We start from the raw sequence: 17871 nt of genomic DNA, 5'->3' as shown, positions 1-17871 counted from the left end.
TCCCTCTTCCTTCCCACCCAATTACTTGCCAAATATTGTTGTTTGTATTTATACAATAGAGCTCACACCTGTTCTCTTTTCCTATAAGAAATGATACTTTCTAGGGCAGGCTCTCATCACCTCTCACCTGGACAAAACTATTTGAACAACTAAATAACTGGCCTATCTCTTCCCTTCTCTACTATCAAATGGAAACTCTTAAAACACAGACTTGACCTTATTACTCCTCATACTTTCTTGCTTTTAGGACTCCCATTAAGTTTCCTCTCTTCATATTTAAAGCCCTCCCTTCCAGGCTCAATGAACAGTAATTACTTTCTTGTGGACCCTATTGTCCAGCCAAATCAGCCTGCTCACACTCTCCTTACAAGTACTTCTATCTCCCATCTGATGCCTTTCATTCCCCAAACCTAAAACATATATTCCCTTCATTTACTCTTCTTAAAAATCATCACCCTCTCAAAGCTTAAGTAAAGTGTTACTTCCTACAGGAAACCTATAGTAATTCCCATAGTTGCTGGTGCTGTCTTCCAAAAATTGCTTTGTACATATTTTGTATTTAATCATCTACATATATGTAGTTTCTCACTTCCTCTCCAACCCCCAATACATAGAGAAATCCCAAAGTAGGAACTGTTTCATTTTGGGCTTGCATCCTTACTGCCTAGTATAGTGCTAGAATATACAGCATGCACTTAATATATGTTAGTTGAGTGAATAAAAGAATATAGAAAGGTGACAAATGCTTCTACTTTCTTTTTGGTATCCTGTCAATTTCATGTATGAATTTTCTATGTTAAACATGTGCAATTCTTCTATACATATTTCCACAATTATTGTGCTGCACAAGAAAAATCTTATCAAAAGGAGGAAAATGAGAAGGAAAACAAAATGCAAGCACATAAAAAAAAATGAAAATACCATGTTGTGACCCATACTCAGTCTCCACAGTCCTCTCTCTGGGTGCAGATGGATTTATCACAAGTATATTGGAACTGGCCTGAATCACCTTATTATGGAAAAAAAGCCACTTCTGTCAGAATTGATCATTGTATAATCTTGCTGCTGCTGTGTACAATGTTCTCCTGGTTCTGCTCATTTCACTTAGCATCAGTTCATATAAGTCTCTGTGAAATCATCCTCCTGATCATTTCTTAGAGAACAATAATATCCCATAACATTCATAGACCATAACTTATTCAGCCATTCTCCAACTAATGGGCACTCAACTCAGTTTTCAGTCCTTGCCACTACAAAAAGGGCTGCCTCCTGTATGAATATACTTGGGAATATTCAATACTCATTAGCTGAATTTTACTGAAATTCAAATTAGAAGATACTGGTGCTGATCCAAATCCAAAAAGGGCTTTGGAATACAAAAAGAAGCCTGTAATATTTATTGTGTTTATTTCATCTGTACCAAAGAAGCAACTTATCTCTCCAATTGTCAAAAACTGGTTCCAATACCCACTCTCACAGATGAAAAAGGACTACCACACATCAATGCAATGAAGTGGAACAACTACCTCAACCTGCCAATTATAAAACACAGTGATTTATGAATATTATCTCACTTAAGGAATCGGAATCTGAATACAAGAAAATGAAATACAAGCCAGAATGCAAACTTTTCCTGTTCTATACAAGTATGATTTTACTGGTGTGGTTAACACCCTGTGTGTGAACACAAGTTCCAAAGAGTTTAATGCATAAAATGAAAACACAATACTAAAATATCTTATCAAAGGGGGAGTAGCAAGAAATAACCACCACTTGACAATGAGCTCATTTCAAATTAAGCTTTTGTTACATAACAATGAAAGTTTTGTGAGAAGCAAGGTAATATGTGGATAGAATACAGCCTTAGAATTAGAAAGACTTGGTTTCAAGCCCTTACTTTGTGGTCATGAACAAGTCATTTAACTTTTAAGTGACTAAGCAACTCCATGACTTAAAGAACTTGCTACACAAATGAAATTACAAGTATAGACCACAAGAAAACACACACTGTACAATGCGTGTGAGTGAGAAGCAGAAAAAGTAGATCTCTGCTCTTGATTTTAAAAAACAGCTAACATTTAGACAGCATTTTAAGTGTATGCAAAGGATTTTGTGTATATTATCTCATTTGATTCTCATAACAACTCAGTAAATTTGGTGCTCTTAGCAAGAGTCTAAGGCAAGATTTGTTCAGATAATCTTGACTCTAAATCCAGAACTTCCATCCAATACACCATCTAGCAGGAATCTTAAGAAACTTGTTCATTTTTCATATAGGAAAACAAACCCAGAGAGTTGAGTGACTTACAATTTAGTTACCAGATTCATATAACTCAACTGGCTTACCTCAAACAAAAAGTAGCAGAGGCAGGAAGAGAATCTAAATAATTCATTATTCTTGATAACTGGATAGTTAGCTTTTGGTTGAAATGTGTCAAGCCTTTGAAGCATTCAGAGTAAAATTAGTTGCCTATTTAAACCCAAAAGCTATGTAATGATGTGTTCAAAAATAAAGTCTCAGCTTTCAAACTGTATTACTACATTCAAAATCACAGTATGATGAATGTAAAATAAAACTTTTCAAAAGGAGAAGTTTCTCCTAATTAACAAGTCCACCTTATTATATGTCAAGTCAGATACTTTGGGTAATTTGCACAAATTGAATAACTATCAATTTCTATACTTAACTTTTGATCAATTCTATCTAACATAAGCAAAGCTAAGTGAATCTCCAATAGATATATCTCTTTTTGATAACCCACTCCTGGTAGATAAATTGCCTAAGAAGGGAATTGCCACATCCCACAAATAGCAGAAACATTCTAGCTATTATTCTATAGCCTTGGCATAAAACAGCTAAAAGCAAGCTACTTTCTCCTTTTTGTTCACATGCCTACATTGTTAAAAATAGTCATCCAAAAATAATTTTGTGCCAGTAAGGAAAAAAGATATCACTACATAGAAACCAGGAATTTAATAGATCCAAAGTAGTACTAAGGGTCATAGCAATGTGTAGTCAAGTACTTCACTATTTTGTAAATGTTTTCAGATGTCAGATGAGAGTGAAAGCAATTAAAGTATTTTAGGATATAAAAATGTTTTAAATATCTGGGTAGCAACATAATGCTTATTATAGTTCCTAATAGTAATCTAAGAACTAATAGTTGTAGGAATAGCTGTTTTCATGAGTTCAGGACCCAAGGAATAAATTATGTATATCTTAGCTTTATTTCTTGCCAAAATATATATGGTCTCACAACTAGTCAAGATCTACATGTTTTGTTTTGTTTTGTTTTTTAATATACAGTGTCTTTTTATAATCTGCTAAAGGTTAAAATAAATCTAGATTTAACTAAAGACAATGATTCCTCTTTTTGAAAACAAATCAATCATTCTTAAAAGTTCGCTGGATTTGTGTTTAGTAAATATAATTAACTTTTGATTATTGTTGGCAAATTTTAAATTCTGAGTTGATTTACCATTTTAACATATAGCACATTTCTAGACAGTCTTTCTTAGTTTTATACTGTAAATTAAAAAAAAGGCAAGTTTTCATCGTGATCTTATCAAATTAATTTTAAAAGTCACTTAAAAATAGCAAGAAAAATGCTATAATATAACCCAAAGTCCAACAAATGTCTTCTGAACTACCAGATGTTTGAAATTTTCAATATTGTTCTCCATTTATGCAACTGAGAGGCAATTACAAATGCTACTTAAAATCAAAGGACTATATCATTTCAAGTGTAGATTATATGAATTTGAATAGTGGTCATTTAATCTAAAATCCTCACATTCCAGCTTAAAGAAAAACAGATCCAATGATTCTGACTTACTAATGTCACAAGCATAGTGGCAAAGCTGGGACTAGAACTCGGTCCAGCACTGTCCCCATCATAATATGCTGCATCAAGATACTGTGGACCAATATGGTCTTGTGATGAAGAGAGCTATCTACACCCAAAGAGAAGACTATGGGAACTGAGTGTAATTCACAATACAGCATTTTCACTCTTTTCATTGTCTGCTTGCATTTTATTTTCTTTTTTTTCTGGTTTGATTTGGTTTTTCTTGTGCAGCAAAGTAATTGTACAAATACTTATGCATATATTGGATTTAACATTTGTACCATGTTTAACATATATTGCACTACTTGCTATCTAGGGGAGGGGATGGGGGAAGGAAGGGAAAAAGTGGAATACAAGGTTTTGCAAGGACTAATGTTAAAGAATTATCCATGCATATGTTTTGAAAAATAAAAAGCTTTTTTATTTAAATATATATATTATATATGTGTCCACTACTATGCAAATCATATTCAAAGCATTTACTTTTAGCTTCTATCAAAAAAATATTTGACAATGCATATGAACTTCTTTCAGTCCACTTCATTGAGGGAGTCACAAATACAAAGTCTTACCTTTCATTAATAACTACCATTTTCTTTTAATATAGCTTACCAATTGTTGCTGCAAGCTCTGGATCAAAGGTATCATCTGTGAATCTCAACAGAAGGCTGCAAGAGATGTTAAAAAAATTAAGTTTAGAAATATTTTTCTTTCAAACACATTGATAAAAAGTTTATCTTGAAATTTGCAACAATATATAAAAAGAAAATGACAGCTGATTTGCAATGATGGCATAACCTCAGGCATAAAATGAGAAGGGAAGTAAAAAGGGAATGCTATAGGGATATTCAAAAAGTCATGCTGGGAGATTCTAATAACTTGAAAATGAAAATTCTCTACCTACAGCAAAAGTATACCTTAACCGTACAATTTTGCCAATGTGTCCTTTTGGGGAAATTTTATTACATCCATCTTTACCTGCTTCACAATCTTTATTCCACAACTCAAAATTTCCCCACCTCTTCACCTGTCTTCTTTGTACAAGTCTGAGATAAAGTTTTGCCAAAACCGGCAAAGATAACAAAAGATGGAAATAGTTAATGTTAGAGGAAATTCATAGTTGTAGGAAGGCAAGCAAACTGACACACTGTAGAGTTTCTGAATGTGTATAAATATTCTGAAAGGCAATTAGAATTACTAATAAGGGATGGGCTTGCGAACAAAAATCATAAGGAAATATTGGTAAGATCTAAGATCAAGAATGAGTAATACACTCTAAGATTTTGCTAGGAATCAAAGTCCAGTTTGTGAGGCTACGTTTGCAGTCTTCTTTTCTATTTGCCTTCATTCTTGATAATATACTTCTCCTTTCCCTTATAGTTGCCAAGGCCTGTCAATTCTATCTACACAAGTTATCTTGCATACATCTGTTCTTCCCTCACAGAGAGCCAACCAGGCCTCAATTTCCTCTCTATAAAATAAAGTGAATGAGGTGATTTAATGACTGCAAGGCTTCTCCCAAGCCTAATTATCCTCTGATCTCTTCTCACCTGGATGACTACAACTGTAACTGTAGACCCTAAATCCTACAACATTTAGGGTCACATTTTCAGGGGTGGTAGGGACTTTAGAGACCATCACAGACAAACTGAGGCTCAAGGAGTTTATTCAAGATCACAGAGTAGTAAGCATCAAAGGTGGCATTTGAACTCAAAATATTCTGACTCCAGACCCAGAACCCTTTCTATTATTCAAAGTTAATTCTTCCTTTATTGTACCAGGCTAGCAGATTTTCTATTACCTCTATGATAAACCACAAACAACTCAGCTGGTTTTCAAGGTCCTTCAACACTTGGCTCCAATCTACCTTCCTGGCCATCACTTTCCTTCACAGATTCACAAATAGATTTGACTGGTATCTTTTCAACTTTCCATTCCATCTTCTCCTTTCCACCACTTTCATTCACAAAAGCTATCCCTAATTCAATGGAAATACATTCACTCACTTTTTAGAATTTTTATATTCCTTCAAGAGCCAGCAAGATTGTACCTCCTCTGTAAAAACTTTCCCAATTGTGAGTTCTCTTTGTCAAATTAACTCTTATTTCCTTGGGTTCACAAGTGTATTACCCCCACTCACCCCTAAAAATGTAATACCTTTTTGGCTAGTAAACAGTTTTGTAACCCAACTGTTTAGCACCCAGCATTGCACAAAGTGGAGGCATTATATTTATAGATTTAAATGGTGTACTTTAGATTTATATATCTTTACATATATTCCCTTATTTGATTACAAAAAAAAAAATGTGGGGAATCAAGTAATCTAAACAATTTAATCCCATTTTACAGATGAAACCATCTGGAGGCTTGCCCAGGGCACAACGTTACTAAACCGCAGGTTTTCAATAAAATGAAGAAAAAGTTTTGATATGTCATTTCCATTTGGCAGAGAAATAAATAATTTCTCTAAATCACTAATAAAAAAGCACATCAAAATAATTCAAGTTTTTTGCTTCATATCCAGCAAATTGTCAAAGATGACAAAAAATGAGAACAGGCAATGTTGAAAAAGTTACAGAAAGATTAGCACACTACTCCAATGTTATTGGTGCAACCACTATTAAGAAATTTGTACTCATGTAAAGAAAATGATTTTACCCTTTACCCCTTTATCCTTAAAAGCCCATATGCTAGGCATAAAGACTAAGGTCAAAGACAGTAAGGTCTCCTATTATCCAAATATTCCACACAACACTTTTTATAATAGAAAAGAACCCTATAAACAAAATAGAATCCCATTAACTGGGGAATGGCTAAATGAATTTGTGATTTAAATAGACTACTATGTCATAAGAAATAAAGAATATGATGAATACAGAGAAGTATGAGAAGACATAGAAAGTAAGTAAAAAGAACTAGAACATAACATATAGATATATGACTATTACAAGATAAGTGGAAAAAAGAACCATTAAAAAAAAACATCACTGTATAATTATTATGAACAAGCTTGAGCTTGTAATAAGGTTTCTTTCTGTGTAGGAGAGGAATATACTGAGAAATAAAGTTGCTATTAAAAATATAAAAGCAACAAAAACATTTTAAAAGATTAACTCAACTTTTAAAAAATTATTGCAAGTTTTCTGTACTGTTAATACTTTTTACTATTAGATTATGAATAACCAGCACAAGTTAACATGATTAAGGCAAAGAGAAACTTTGCATAAAACATGAAACAATTTGGACATTTTAATACAATTTTAAATAGCAAGTCACTCATGTTTTCTTTCAACTTGTGTTACTATCTTTAAAGGCTCTAATATTTAAGTCAATTTAATTGTCCAAAGAAATAGAAGGATAAATAGCTTTATAGATGTTAAAAAGCAGTTCATTCACATGATCCAAGATTAGGAGAAAAGCAGAAAATTGAGCAGGGCAACTAGGTAGTATAGATCTATAGTCATGGGCAAGATACTTAACCCTGGTTCCTCATTTTCCTCATCTGTAAAATAAGTGGAAGGAAATAGCAAACCACTCCAGTATCTTTTTCTAAGAAACCCTAAATAGGGTTACAGACTCAAACAGTACTGAAGAACAAGAAAACGGGCAGGGATGAGGGAATTTTATAGCCAATTTTTCAGATAAAAAGCTTCATATTTCAAATACATATGAACTGAGTCAAATTTATAAGAAAATGAATGATTTCCCAATTGATAAAATGATCAAAGTATGATATGAACAGGGAGTTTTGGGAAACCAAAGTTATATATAATAACCTTAGAAGTCACTAGCAGCTTCTTAGGGGATGGCATTTTAGTCCTTAAGCTGCATATATTTTAGTTCTATGTACTGAATCACATTTCATTTATGGAAGTATATATTATATGGTTCCAAATTTATATATTTATATCAAATGTTGGCCTTCTCTAATGTTGGGCTGGGACAGAAGGAAGACAATTCTTCACTTAAAATGCAACCAGAAAACATTTACCCTCCCCCCCAAAAAAGGACAATTCATGTCTCATTTTGAAAGCTTAATAATCTTTTAACTCCTAGTTCTAACTCGAACATCCAGCTTACTTTCTAATATGCACTATGATTTCTTGAACTTTTTCCACTTAACAACCCCTTTTTGTTATAGAAATTTTGGCATATAAAATATGTATGCAAATCAAACATTTATTGATAATAAATTTTAACTTTGTGACCCAACATTCAGTTATACAAACCCATATGGTAGTACTGCAAACCAGTTTTAAAGGTTCTGTACTCTATCACACTGCCTTTTCTACCTAGTTACTATCCAAAACTCCTCCACATTCTGAAACAAAACTCTATTAAGAAACTTATATTCTGTTAAACATGGGAAATAGCAAACATTTCTTGAGTAAAATAAACTGAATTATGAACTGCCTTTAAACTGTTTTTGAATAAGTCAAATTCTCTCATTTACTCTTGAAGTTTTTTAATGGATTATTGAGTTTGGGGAAGGTAGAGGTGATAGTAAGGAGTGAAATGAGATTCCTTAAGGTATGATATATCTAGAAGCAACAGATTTTCATTAAGGTATCTTGGGAAGTTAAAATATTTAACATGCTCTCAGCAAAAGCACAAATATTATTCAAAAACACTGTATAACAGGTAGAAACTTGCAAATAGTGAGATTTGGGAAATGGCAGCCTCTCAATGGAGATTTAATCTCTAATAAGCACATCATGCTTATTATAAATATGCTTATTTGTTTATTCTTTAGATTTGGTTTGGAAAGAAGCTTTGGAGGTCAACTAACAGAAACCTTTCCTCTCATACAAGGAACTATCCAACAGGTGGAACTCCAACCACATCACTACCTCAAAGAGGAACCTATTCTACTTTCAACTGGAATTCATACTGAGCTGAAACTTTTTTAATGGTAGCAAACACAAAATCTAGTCCCTTTAAGGCCTTTCAAATATTTGAAAAGTAAGTATCTTTCCCTTTTCAAAGTCTCTTCTTTAAATTAGATAATCCTAGTCCCTTCAACCATTCTCTGTGATCCAGTTCCTCATCCCTTTACCATCTTGGTTACCTCTCCAACCCCTTCTTAAAAAGTTTTATCCAGAAATGTACACAATGCTTAATAAAGCTGGACTTTTTTTTTTTATTGTTTTGACTAATACAGACTAATATTGAATCCAATTTGAAAGCTCATCCTACCATGGACTCCCACTAAGCTTCCAGTCAACTAAAGCTCTTGTATTGTTTCCATATCAACTACTGCTAAGCCACATTTTCCTCATCCTACATGAGATTTTTAATATTAGTAATAAAGATGACAGACAGAAGAAAAGAGGGAATAGGCTGACCCACCATAATAGATGATTATGATTTTGAAGGGTTGTTAGAAATCATCAGATTCTGCTTCCTCATTTCACAGATAAAGAAACTGAGGCCCAGCAAAGTTAAATGTGAATTGTCCGAGATAATACCAATCAGGACTGGAACTAGAACACTTAGATTTCTTGATCTCTCTAGTCTAATGATCATTCAACACTACCTCAAATAAAATTAGAAATCACAGATCCACTGATTAATATTGTTTTTTAGAAAGCTGTGTCACTCAGGAATTTCTCAATACAACTCATAAAACTGACAGGATTTAAAGTAATAAGAAGTTTAGAAATAATCATCTCCATTTGATTCCACAGTAACTTCAACTTTCAATAGAGAAATTGATTATTGATATAGTTGGTTCAGGTTGCCATATATGACAAACTTAGCTGGTATTACTTACTTTAAAATGCCTGAGCTTCCATTACAGTAAATTAGTGAGACATCAGGAGGCACTGAAAAGGGGAATGGATTGTAGACAAGAGGCGCTGAAATGGAATCCTAGTTCTGACACTTATTACCTTTATTCTTTATAGGCTCGAGTTTGCTCACATGAAAATTGGAACTACTACCACCTACTATACAGCAATTATTTTATAAATCTTTAGGTGTTTACAATATAAATTATCATCTCAGTTGCCTTATCATTTGAACTAGACAGCCTCTTGAAAAGACAGTAATCAAGGACTAGAGTTAAAAAGTTCTCATGAATACTTTTAACATTTACTAAATTTGGAGTGATAATGGACAAGAAAATAAAAACATACTAAATTTAATATTATAGAGCACTATATATACTCTATTATATAAGCACATGTAAATATACATTATATTAAGTAGATCATTAATATAAGTAAACAATATTAAATTTTTAAAAACAACACTAATATAGCAGTCCATAAGTTTTCTGGCACCAGGGATGTGGGATATTTTCCCCAACTCACTAAATTGGATATATTCAAGGAAATAGGACACGTGCAATATATTGTAATACTTTTCAAAATGTAACTTTCAAGAGAATGCAAACAAGCTTCAAGGAATCAAAGTTCACTTTCATTTTAACTAAATAAAATCCTTACCATTAAGAAAAATCAGTATATAGTTTTAAGAAGAGCAGGTAGAGAGCACCTGAAACTTTAATCTTATCTAAACATCCAGGCTGTCCATAGGTAACCTTACTCATGATCAAGTGACCCAACGATGACTTCATCGGAACTTTGCTTGGAAGGGAACGACAGTAATCACTACAACATTCCTGCCCCATCCACTTAGACCCACATCAGAGGGTGGCTCCAAAGGCAAGCCGTAGCCTATCCTCGCCCCAGCCAACAGTCAGCATTATTCATGAGGGAGACAACAAGAAAAAGCATCCAGTTCAGAATGGCTACCGGATGAGACAAGTCTCCTGCCTAACGAGCTGGAACTTGGGGTGAAGGACTCCGGCCTGGGAGCAATCCTCCTCAGCCCCTCCCCACACCGTAGCGACGGCCAGCGCCAGTTAGTCAAGTGACCCGAGGATTTTGGAAACTCCCAGGTCCCAGGCTACGTAGTTAAGACACCGGGAAGGAAGGGGGCGACAGGGCCAGAACCTTCCTTCCCAGCCTCGGCCTAGGCCCGGCCTGGCCCGGAGCAGATGACACCCGGGCCACGCCTTCGGCTTGTTTTCCAGCGGGCTGGTGGTCCCCACCCCCACCCCGTGTAAGGCTCTCTGGGGGGAGCCCAGCTGGGCCAGGCAGTCCCGGGCCGGCGTGGGGGTGGGGCAGCCAGGACGTAAACCCCCCGAGGTGGAGAGTGGGGGGAAAAGCTAGCGGCCCGGCGCAAGTGCAGGCGTAGGCCTAGGCCCGGGCCGGCCTCTGCCGCCGTTTACCGTTCCCTGTACCTCGTTCCCCGTTCCCCGTCAGGACAAGAACGGAACAGAGCAGCAGAAGGGGAGAGGGGCAAACCAGCCGGACGCACCCCCACGAACCCCTCACCTGGATTTGCCCACCCCGCTCTCCCCAATGATTAGGATCTTCAGGGTGGTCAGTACGTCCTCATCCATCCTGGCCCCCGGTCGCAGCTCCTGAGCCAGCTGGCCGCCTCACTTCGGCGCTCTCCCCTTCTCTGAGGGGGAGTGGCCTGCGCATGCGCGAGTCACCGCCGGCCGCTGCTGCCGGTTTTTTTTTTTTTTTAACCGGGTCTATTTGGGTTACGGGTGAAGCTCCCAAAAGTCGCCTCTACCCTCCCCCGCCCAGATACAATTCTGCGCCTGCGCAAACTCAAAAGGCGCTACGTCTTCCGGCTGTCGTGCTGTCTCTCTTACGCAAGCGCATTCCCAAAGGGAAGCCGGAGTGGTTTGCTTTGACCTTTGCCCGGCAAATAGCCCCGCCCACATATCTGACCTCTCCCCGCCCCCTTTCTCCATCACCTCCCATACGCGTGAGGAGGAAGTCTCTAGCTTCTAGATGACGTAACCCAGAGATCAAAATGCTTATTTGTTTCATCCCACGTGGCTCTTATGTGCCACCTTTAGTTACGTCTATAGCGTCCCCTTTTTCGTTTTTTCAGTAAATTAACCTAGAAACCTCTTCTTTATAAACCTAAAAGCACGGCAAAAATCAGGTTGTTTTTACCTGCAAGATTCTGGGGAAAAGCTACAAAAACGTGTAAAACTCAGGCTCTATTTCCCAAGGAACTTGTTTTATTAATAATAATAGTGTCCGAAGCGCAAAGCTTTAGACTGGAGTCGGTGATCTTTATATATGTGTGTGTGCCTGTGTATATGACGGGGGAACCCTAAAACTGTCCTCCTTGAAACTGTTCTTGGCTTTTGGAATGACCCTGAAACTCCAGGCTGGGACCCACCTTCGCAGCAGTTAAGTGGTTTCTAAGACTGGCCCAGGACCACTCCCTACTTAGCTCAAACTTAAGTAGTCTCATTTAGCTGGAGATCTAGAATTCTATGGACCCCTATTGAGCTGGAAATTGGCTCAAGACCACTCCCAGTAAGTGGTCTCACCTAGGCCTGGGGGCAATGACGTCATTGGAAGACTCCCATTCAGTGAGATGATCCAAATCAGTTCCAATAGAGCAGTAATGAACTGAACCAGCTACACCCAGCGAGAGAACTCTGGGAGATGTGTATGAACCACTATATAGAATTCCCAATCCCTCTATTCTTGTCCGCCTGCATTTTTGATTTCCTTCACAGGCTAATTGTACACTATTTCAGAGTCCGATTCTTTTTGTACAGCAAAATAACTGTTTGGACATATTATACTTTAACATATTTAACATGTATTGTCAACCTGCCATTTGGGGGAGGGGGTGGGGGGAAGGAGGGAAAAAGTTGGAACAAAAGGATTTCCAACTGTCAATGCTGAAAAATTACCCATGCATATAACCTGTAAATAAAAAGCTATAATAAAAAAAAAAGACAGAAAAAAAAAAAGAAAGAATCCCATTGAAAAGAATCTCATTCAATTGAAACCTCAGTTTCAGATTCCTTATTAAAAAAGGGCAACTTGGGGCTCATTCCTTTGCAGAGGCCCAAAAGCAGGACCAGCCTTGTTAAGGAACCCCTCTCTCTCTCCTTGGCATAGCTGCCTGCCAGGACTCTTTGCATTCTCTTCTCAGCGTTAACCCCTCTTTATCTCTCCCTCTCTGCCAGGATTTCTATGCCAGACCTTTACTTCTCTGTCAGGACCTTGCCACTGAGGAAGTCAGACTCCTAGCAAAAGCTGACTTCTCAATGCCAATAAACTTTTTGCTAGTCTAACTTTTCGGGTTCGCAAATTATTTCCCGCTAGATCTGCCCTAACCAGAAGGGGTTCCCACAACTCTCTGCCCTGCACCAAACCTCATTATATATACATACATAAAATAAGTATTTTAGTACAATTGTTTCTTTGTAATTCTATATATTTGATTCTATTCATTTAAAAACGATTGTGAGAAAAGGTCTAAGAGTTTTATCAGATTGTCCCAAAAGGTTAAGAACTCAAAGCTTTGTAAAATCTCTTCCATAAATTAGTTCATTTAAGCCTCAAAATAACCCAATAAGGTGGTTACTACAGATATTTTACAAATGAAAGCTCTGAACGAGTATGAAAATATGAAAAGTATGAAAAAAGTATGACTATGTCATGAAAAGTATGATAAGAGATGAATGAGATATGAAAAAGTATGAAAAGAGATAATGACAATAACAGCCAGCATTTATATAAGATTTTAAAGTTTGCAAAACAGTTTTTATATATTGTTTCATTTCATCCAGATTTGAGGGGAGGCTCATACAGATAGATAACTCCTTCCTACCTGAACCTAATTAACATAAGACTAATACAAATAGCAAATAGAGAAGTAATACTGATTAGAAAATACCAGAAATTATACCAGTGAATGAGATCTCCAATTGGAATAAGTTATCTCAACACAAACCAAGAAAGTAGGCTGGATCTCAGGAGTATTTTGAACCAACTTCTCTTACATATCTAAAACTTCTTTCTCTCCTGAAGAATGTCTAGAATCCATTCATCTTTCCCCATAACCTTGACCAACTCTGTTCCTCATATAGGTATAGTACTCAGCTTTGAAGCGGGTTGTGGTCCCTTTAAGAAACTATATGTCCTATTGAGCTGTGATCCCTTTCAGATTCTCAGAAGCGGGTTGTGGTCCTTTTAGCATCAGTCTTGCTCTACATTCTCCCATCAATTATGAGTCTCTTTCTACATACCCAACTAAAGGTAAAATTCCCCAGGCTTGAAAACTCTTTTTTTTTTTATTTTTTAAAGTCTTAGTTCAGTTTTAAGTATTAATAGATTTGATAGCTTACATCAGAGATGGGGAACCTCTTTTCTGCCATGGGTCATTTGGATATTTATAACATCATTTACAGGTCCTGCAAAATTATCAACTTAAATACACACACATATATATGTATAGATCCATACACATAGATATACATGTGTATGTATATTGTGGCACATAAAAAGTTCAAGAAGCATGATTTCTGGGTATTTAATCATTGTATTAATTATGTCTAGCAATAAAAAGAATTGGTCATTTGGCCATCTCTCATGAACCATAGATAAATCATGGCAGCTTCTTGATGCTTATATGCCCTTGGAAAACTGGTATTCTTGACAAATGGCAATCAGATTGGCAAACAATGAGAGGCAGCTAGGTAGCCCAGTGGATAGAGCAACAGCCCTGAAGTCAGAAGGACCTAAGTTCAAATCTGACCTCAGAAACAACACTTCCTGGGCAAGTCACTAACCCCAATTGCCTCAGCAAAAAAAAAAAAAAAAAAAGAAGCCATAATAGAACATAATGGGCTTCCCCACTTGGGTGAAGTCTGAACAAGATTGAGAAGAAAGCTATAGTCCTCTTTGGGATGACAGCAATGTTCTTTAGGTGCTGGCTGAATAATCCACAAGGAGCTGATTTCTTAGTCCTGACTCAATAATCATAAGAGAAATAACCATTTTTCTCATTATGACACATGATAATACATGCTAAAGGCAAAATATATGGCATAAAAGAAGTCCATCAGTGTTGGAATCCTTACAAAGTGGTAAGTTAGTTGCCTAATTTAGCAAATTCTCTAACTCACTAATGTATTTAAGTACTCATTGAAGTTCACAAGTATGGGAAATTCACAAAGTTAACTTTGTAACTTTGTGAATTCACACCTCCCTTCATCCCTCCTCAAAGGAGGAGTCAACCTTTGTGTTCACACCTTTAAGAGATCATATATAAGAAGCTCTTGGAGCTTCAGTCAGTTACTTAGTTCGGAACATTGCCAGGAGTTGGAGAAGAGCACTCTAGGAGGAAGCCCACATCTTCCATCTTTGTGGTGGCTGGAGGCTGAAGGACAAACCTTTGGATTTGGAGGCATTCGGAGGGAGCTCTTAGAACCAAGGAGAGAGATAGGTCTCTATTAAAGCTAAGTGGATTTTAATCAGCTTTTGGAGTGATTATTACTTGGAATGGAAACTAATGTTGCCTCCAGAAAACCTCCCCAAGAAACCTGCTCCCACAGAGAACCATCATATATTATAAAAAAGAAGAACACCACACTTAAGAATGTGACATCACCAAGAACTGTAGTGGGACAGTAAGAATAGAAGGAGGGGAAGATGGGACTTGAGATGGGCTTTAAAGGGAGGAGAGAGGATTTAGATAAGAAAAGAGAGGAGGAATTCCAGGGGGAAAGAATGGCTATGAGTAGGAATGTACACTGTGTCTCCAAGAGAAATAGCAAATACAACAGAGGATTCCAAAAGGTAGAAGATAAGATGGAAAAGTTGGGAGGGGCCAGATTGTGAAAAGCTTCAAATGCCACAAGTTTGACTTTATAATGTATACAAAATACACAACTGGAAGCTAACATTTTATAAGGCAAGAAAACATGCCTATAAACAAGTATGTTCAAATAAATTCAAAATTTTTTGAGGAGAAAGTACTAGCTACTAGAGGGATCAGGAAAGTTCTGATGTAGAAAGTGGCACTTGAATCTAGTTCCAAAGGTAATTGGAAATTCTAAGACACAGAGGTGAGGAATGTGGGGAAGACATGGGGAAGAATCTATGTAAAAGACAGAAGATGAGGTATGATATATATAAAGAAAAGCAGGAAGGCCAGTTTGTCTGGATTATAGAGTATATAATATGTAATAATATGTAATTATAATTATACATTATAAATGTATAAATATCATAAATACAAATATATATTACATAACATATAATAAAGCTACAAAAATAGGTTGTACCCAAATTATGAAGGACTCTATCGAAGGGTCTCAAACCCTACAGTGAGTTAGGGGGGTGTCTACCCCAAACATGTAGATTTCCCCTGGTGAAACGAGTGGATGAGAACAATTTGTTCTAAAAGCCTCATGTAGGCAGGTGAAGCAGGTGCTGTGGAACGCTTAAACTTTAGTTAGACTAAGCTGTATCTTAAATCATCACCAGGCATCTCGACTCTGTTCTGCTACTGGATAATCGTGGCTTTAGAAGAAAGAGTGAAGGTAATAACTTCATGTACCCTGTTTCACTTAAATCCAATTTATGCACAAAACAAAAAAAAAAAGACACTAAACAACAGAAACAAAGGGATGAAGTCTGTTGAGAAGGGGAGTAAGTGGTCAGAATTATGCTTTAGGAATATCATTCTGGAAACTAAGTGGAATTGAATTGAAGAGGGAGAGAGAGATTTAAAGTAAGGAAGACAATTAATTAGGAAGCATTTGCAATGGTCCTGGCAAGAGTGATGGGGCCTGCTCTAGAGCAATGACTATGTGAGTAGAAAGAGGACAGATATTACAGAGCATGAAGAAGTATAATTGACAAGACTTGCCAACTGATTGGATTACTGAGTATGGAGAGTGAGGAATTGGAGTGGAGAACATGGATAACTCAAAGTATGGGGGGTGGTGCCTTCAAGAGAAAAAGGGAGGTGTGTTTAGTTAAAGGTGTAGTGTTTAGTTTTTAATTCGATTTTGGAGTATATGAAAGGGAATAACATATAATAAGGCTACAAAAGTAAGTTGCACCCAGATTATGAAGGAGTCTCCCAAAAAGTCTCAAACACCATAGTGAGTTATGGAGTTATCTACCCCCAGCCAAATATGAGAAAATTAGACAACTGCAATTATCAAGATGTTAGATGATGTAAACCTACCTTAGATCAGTGAGAGTTGAAGTGGATAGGAAGGGATGTATGACAAAAGCATGATGAAGAGATCAATAGGCCATGGTCCCTGCCTGGAAGAAGTTGGAAGAAGGAAGAGAAGGTAGCTAAGGGAATAAAGGAGTGTATAGAGAGGTAGAAGGAAAACATATTTCATAATCCTTCTTCTTTTGGGCTACATTACATATGGTTCTGAATTTAGAATTTTAGGATGGGACATTAAAGAATGCCCAGTCTAACATTCTAATTTTACAGACAAATAAATAAATGAGTCATAAAGAGACAGACAACAACTACAACAAACAAAAGAAATTACTAAGCTTAAGGGTCTTGTCCAAAGTCACATGGAAAGTCATTGGCAAAGTCAGGATTAAAACCTAACTTTTCAAACTCTAAATCCAATAAGTTTTCCACTATACGGTTCTCCTGAATAGGTATCCAAAAATATGAAAATAGAGACTGGGAGATGGGAACTGGGGGGAGGGAACAGTTGTCAACCCCTCAGATGCCTTCAGTGATTCAAATCCCAACTTCATCCCTTCCAAGATGTATAATCTGGGACAAGTCACTTAGCCTTAAACCTCATCTGTAAAATCAGAGTGGTAACACTTATGCTACCTGCCTCACAGGTATCATTGGCTGAGCTAGGAAGGGATCTCAGAGGCCATCTAGCCTAATCCCTTTATTTTATATAAAAAGAAATTGAGGGTCAGAGAGTTTTAATTCCTTTTCCAAAGCTACAGAGGTAATAGGTACCAAAAATGTGACTCTGGAGCCCATGTTCTTTCCTTTGTTCTAAAATTCCTTATAACATGGGCAGGGGATAATATAAGAACACATCTAAGTAATTTAAAACAGGATAATAATAATAATAATAAAGGAGCTTTTAAAAGTGAGTTATTATCATAACTTGATTGTAAGCCTCTACTAGTTCATGTAGTATTGAATGGAGGATCAAGAAGACCTCACTTTGAATCCT

The 17871-nt window shown here is 36.6% G+C and overlaps 1 protein-coding gene across 1 annotated transcript in view; it reads right to left on the bottom strand.

Annotated features, from left to right (window-relative positions):
* Nucleotides 1-11456, bottom strand: part of RAB18 (RAB18, member RAS oncogene family) — a 46736-nt gene extending 35280 nt beyond the window's left edge. The window contains exons 1-2 of the mRNA XM_052000492.1: nt 11192-11456; nt 4461-4516 (exon numbers count right to left, since the gene is read on the bottom strand). Coding sequence (XP_051856452.1) covers nt 4461-4516; nt 11192-11259 — 124 coding nt within the window. The 5' untranslated portion in view covers nt 11260-11456. The remainder of the gene's footprint in view (nt 1-4460; nt 4517-11191) is intronic.
* Nucleotides 11457-17871: the final 6415 nt, after the last annotated feature.

This window comes from Antechinus flavipes, chromosome 5 (genome assembly GCF_016432865.1).
Source record: "Antechinus flavipes isolate AdamAnt ecotype Samford, QLD, Australia chromosome 5, AdamAnt_v2, whole genome shotgun sequence".
Classification (NCBI taxonomy): Eukaryota; Metazoa; Chordata; class Mammalia; order Dasyuromorphia; family Dasyuridae; genus Antechinus; species Antechinus flavipes.
This window is presented reverse-complemented; position numbering and strand designations above follow the sequence as displayed.